This window comes from Helianthus annuus, chromosome 14 (genome assembly GCF_002127325.2).
Source record: "Helianthus annuus cultivar XRQ/B chromosome 14, HanXRQr2.0-SUNRISE, whole genome shotgun sequence".
NCBI lineage: Eukaryota > Viridiplantae > Streptophyta > Magnoliopsida > Asterales > Asteraceae > Helianthus > Helianthus annuus.
This window is the reverse complement of record NC_035446.2, coordinates 138,633,098-138,637,520: the sequence shown is the minus strand read 5'-3', so window position 1 is coordinate 138,637,520 and position 4,423 is coordinate 138,633,098. Positions and strand designations below refer to the sequence as shown.

Sequence of the window (4,423 nt, the reverse complement as noted above, 5' to 3'; positions counted from 1 at the left end):
GTCATAGAATACATACATGAGGTAGGAAGAACAAGCTTCCATTTAGGCACCTCTATTGTTCACCACTACACTTGTTGTTATAAACAACAAGGAGGGTCATGAACATACAAGTATCAAAGTATTAACAACAACTAATCTATAGTAAAACATCAAGTAATGAGTGGATTCTTATGAAGGATAGCCCAAGCTAATCCAACCATCACACATTCAACAAGTTTCACACTTGAACATTACTTGTGGGTAAAACCCTAATTAAAACAGAAGGTTTATGAGGTTTTAACCTCTGATTTAGATGTCTCAACCATGTTTTTAAGCTTAACCAACCATAAGAGGGGTTGTAAGCATTAGGACATTGGTTTGAGATGTGATTCACACAAGTTAGATGAAGTTTGCATAAGTTTGAAACAAAACAGAAAGTTTTAGTCCATTTTAGGGCAAATCCAAGCCTGATTCTTCCAAGGAAAAACCAAGGATTCAAACCCAAGGAAATAACAAAGCAATAGGAAGAAGAACCAAGTGATTTGGTTGAGAAATGAGCAAGTTACACTCACTTTAGTAAAGCTTCACGAATCTGTCCAAAACTCAGATTCTCAGCTGATTAGAGAGCAATTTAGTGAAGATTTAGGAGTTGTGAAAGTGTAAAGAGGGTTGGAGAAGGTGGGTATTTATAATGGAAGAGTTAGAAGGTGATTGGAGGTGATTAGAGGTGGATTAAAGGTGATTGGGTGAGGTTGGAGAGTTGGATTTCGTGCAAAATTTGAAAGAAAACACAAGTCTGCCGAAACAAGGCGCTCGCGTAGCGCTAGCAACCAGGCTATACCCGTCGCGCTACGCTAGCACATGGATTATGAAATTAAGTTTGAAAAATGACAATTTGGCCCCTGTAGTTCATAGTTTAGGGTTTTTAAGAGTTTTAGGGGATGTTCTTGTCATATAAGCATTGTTTAAGGGCAAGACAAGTATGATTATCATAAACCAAGTATAATTGAGTGCATGAATGTCGAAATTAAGTATCGTTCTCGTTCAAAACACGTTCAATGCATAAGTTTAGTTTAATTACAAGTTTCGCACATAGTTTTCAAGAATCATGATTAAACATAGATTGATTCACCAAATCGAACATACGAGTATACATAGAATGCGTTTAACATAGATGTAACAAAATATAAGCTTCATTAATGATCCAAGTCTCGATTTGATAAAGATTACAAAGAAAGAAACGATTACAAGAATACAAAGTTTCCAAAAATTAGAATTACGAATCAAACTTTCTATAAATGGAAAGTACAAAATAGCCGGGCGTTACAATCAAATCACAATAAGATTAAACAAATAAAATTAGACATAGTTACAAAAAGATTCAACAGGTTTAGGGCAAAATTTCGGACCAATTTCACCCATAATTTCAACCAAAATCACATAAATTGCAGCCCTAAATTAAACCTAAAGATAAAAAACACATACCTTTAACCTTATAAAGATTGAAGAAGTCGAAAAAGAAAGATTCAACCAGCTGGAGCCGGTTCTGGTTGAACAAGAAAGATTTAACAAGCAACAGCTACAGTCGAACAACTGAAGAAGACCAGGCGACCAAGAAAGCAGTGATTTTCCCCCCTTATGTTCTGTTCTGGTCGTAATCCTAGGTAAACAAATTTGAGTTTATTTTTTTGATAGGGTGGGCTTTTATTTCGGGTATATAATGATTTGGGCTATATAATATACATTCTTCCAAATATAATGATTTGGGCTATATAATATTTGGGCCAATTAAATATGTTATTTAGGCTATATAAATAAAAAGAATTTAAAACCGGGGGGTCGAAAACGTATATACCTAATTTTCTTTAATAAAACCGGGGGGTCGAAAACGTATATACCTACAAAATTCTATACGAAACGTTCATACGTAACACTACTGACCGAAAAGTTCAGCGAATCGGACGCCCCTCCCCGTCCCTTGAATCCTGCACCCCTGGAAAGGAGGTAGAAGAATGTGACATGTGATGATTTATCATTCAGAGGCTACCTCTTAATGGAACCATTAAGAATTTTATCAATGAGAAGGTAGAAGAAATGAAGAATGTGACATGTGATGATTAACATTCAGAGGTTACCTCTTAACCATTCAGACTTGAGGTTACCTCTTATTCATTCAGAGGTTTTAAACCATTAAAAACTAGCATCTGAATAGTTATTAAGAGGCTATCAAAAGAAAATTGTCGTTAAAAAAATCTAATCTCCACCGACGATATTTTAGCTATCCAAGAAGTCAACTGTCAAACTTAGTAAGACGACGTCGTACAAGGTCCGACTCAATCAATATATGCATTGGTCCAAATCTGATCTGATACCGAAAAACCCGAACTCCCGAAAACCAATCATGTCATACTACCCGAAAGGTCACCACTACGAATCTGGAGACGACGTCGATGACTTCGACGACTACGATCCCACCCCATACGGTGGAGGCTACGACATGGCCCTCACCTACGGCCGCCCTCTCCCTCCATCGGAGGAAATCTGCTACACTTCCACCTCCACTTCCTCCTCTGGCTTTGACTATGAAACCTCCAACTACTCTTCCTACTCCGAGCCAACTGCTTACGGCGAAGAAGCTCTTGACAATGAATACAAGAGCTATGTTCGACGCAAGCCTCATGGAGGCGTGAGTCATCAGCCCGGTGGCGGTTATGGCGGTGGATCTGGTTACGGTAGGCAGGAGGAGCCGGTTTCCGAGTATGGATCTGGTTATGGCCGGAGGCAAGAAGAGGATCCGAATCCGGAGTACGGATCTGGTTATGGCCGGAAACATGAGGATCCGAATCCGGAGTACGGATCTGGTTATGGACGTCGTCAGGAGGAACCGGTTTCAGAGTATGGATCCGGTTATGGCCGTAGACAGGAGGAGCCGGTTTCGGAGTATGGATCCGGTTATGGTCGTCGACAGGAGGAGCCAGTTTCGGAATACGGATCCGGTTATGGACGTCGGCAGGAGGAGCCGGTTTCTGAATACGGATCCGGTTATGGCCGTAGGCAAGAGGAGCCGGTTTCTGAATATGGATCTGGTTATGGAAGGAGGCAGGAGGAACCGGTTTCTGAATATGGATCTGGATACGGGCGGATGCAAGAGGAGCCGGTGTCTGAATATGGATCTGGTTATGGCCGGAGGCAGGAGGAACCGGTGTCTGAATATGGATCTGGATATGGTCGTCGACAGGAGGAGCCGGTTTCTGAATATGGATCGGGTTATGGGAGGAGGACTGAGGAATATGAGAGACCTAGTTACGAAAGGCGTGATGATGATGAGGATGAAGATCGTGGTGGCCGTAAGAAATATGTAAGTTCGATTGGTACTCTTAACAATAATTATACAATGCCTCTGTTTATTGAAGCTGTTTGATGTGATTATACATGTAGGTAGGATTGCTTGATTTTGGAATTAAGTGTAGAATATGATTAGTTTGTATTGCTTTTGAAGCTTAATTAGATCGAGTTTGGTATGAATTGGCAAGATTTTGTGGCAAATCATGAATCTTATCGTATCCTGATCGAGTAGAGCTGTATAAGACTTGTTTCACTCTTTAAGTTCGGTTTACGTTACCTTCGTGTGCAAGTACTCTTTCCACAGTTTTGTATAGTGTAATTACAAGTTGCATTGATATAGTGATTTGTATCTCATTGCTATAGTAAAAGCACATGAAATTGGTATCCTGGCTCCTAAGAATTTGAAAATACTGGTCCCTGTAATGTTTGAGGGAAGTTGATATTTAACCTCAGATGGGAAACAGTTACCCTTTTTTGGTTGAGATATGCTGATAATTGCACTGAAATTGCAGGGAGATGATGGTTCTGATGATGAAGATGATGAGAGGAAGAAACACAGGCACCACCACCGCAAGCACTATGATGATTGAGAGCTAAAGTTTGGTTTGTTGGATTGATTGATGCTTCTCCATATGCTACTAGTATGAATAAAGGGGTGGCATTTTATACTTGTGATGTTTCATGTACTTCCAGCACAAAAAACTGGTTTATGTCTTTTATATGTGATTGTGTGTCTTTGCTTGTGTTATAAAACTGTTTGGTTTGCTATGGTTTGGTTTTTATTAATAAAATCCTAAATTCTTGCGGTGTGTGATCATCGAGACTATGAGTGTTTTTATCTTTGCTTCAACCTGAAATCTTCTTTTAGGTTTCTTTCACAATATTCTAGTTTTACTCACCGATGAGTTGCTGACTGAAGAATTGAATACATTTTGCTGCTTGTTCCTGGCTACATTCTTTGCTACTGTGCGTCCTGCTAGTTTAAGGTTTGTTTTACCTTTTCAGTCTGTTAACCGGTTTTTTTCATAAGTACTATTATCCATAGTTATTAAAGGTGCTAGGCGCACTCAAGGCGCATAGGCCTAGCCAGGGGCCTAGG

At 39.7% G+C, this 4,423-nt stretch overlaps 1 protein-coding gene across 1 annotated transcript; it reads left to right on the top strand.

Annotated features, from left to right (window-relative positions):
• The first annotated feature begins 2,297 nt into the window (after positions 1-2,297).
• LOC110903891 (uncharacterized protein At5g39570) lies at positions 2,298-4,148 on the top strand. Its single transcript, XM_022149686.2, has 2 exons — positions 2,298-3,337; positions 3,837-4,148. The coding sequence occupies exons 1-2, from the start codon at positions 2,324-2,326 to the stop codon at positions 3,912-3,914; spliced, it is 1,092 nt and encodes a 363-aa protein (XP_022005378.2). The 5' UTR covers positions 2,298-2,323; the 3' UTR covers positions 3,915-4,148.
• The last annotated feature ends 275 nt before the right edge of the window (positions 4,149-4,423 follow it).

What these genes read in the sequence shown, in the direction of transcription:
- LOC110903891 (XM_022149686.2), top strand. Translation starts at nt 2,324, where the DNA reads ATGCATTGGTCCAAATCTGATCTGATACCGAAAAACCCGAACTCCCGA. An exon ending in GTGGTGGCCGTAAGAAATAT is followed by an intron (nt 3,338 to 3,836) that starts GTAAGTTCGATT and finishes CTGAAATTGCAG; the next exon opens with GGAGATGATGGTTCTGATGA.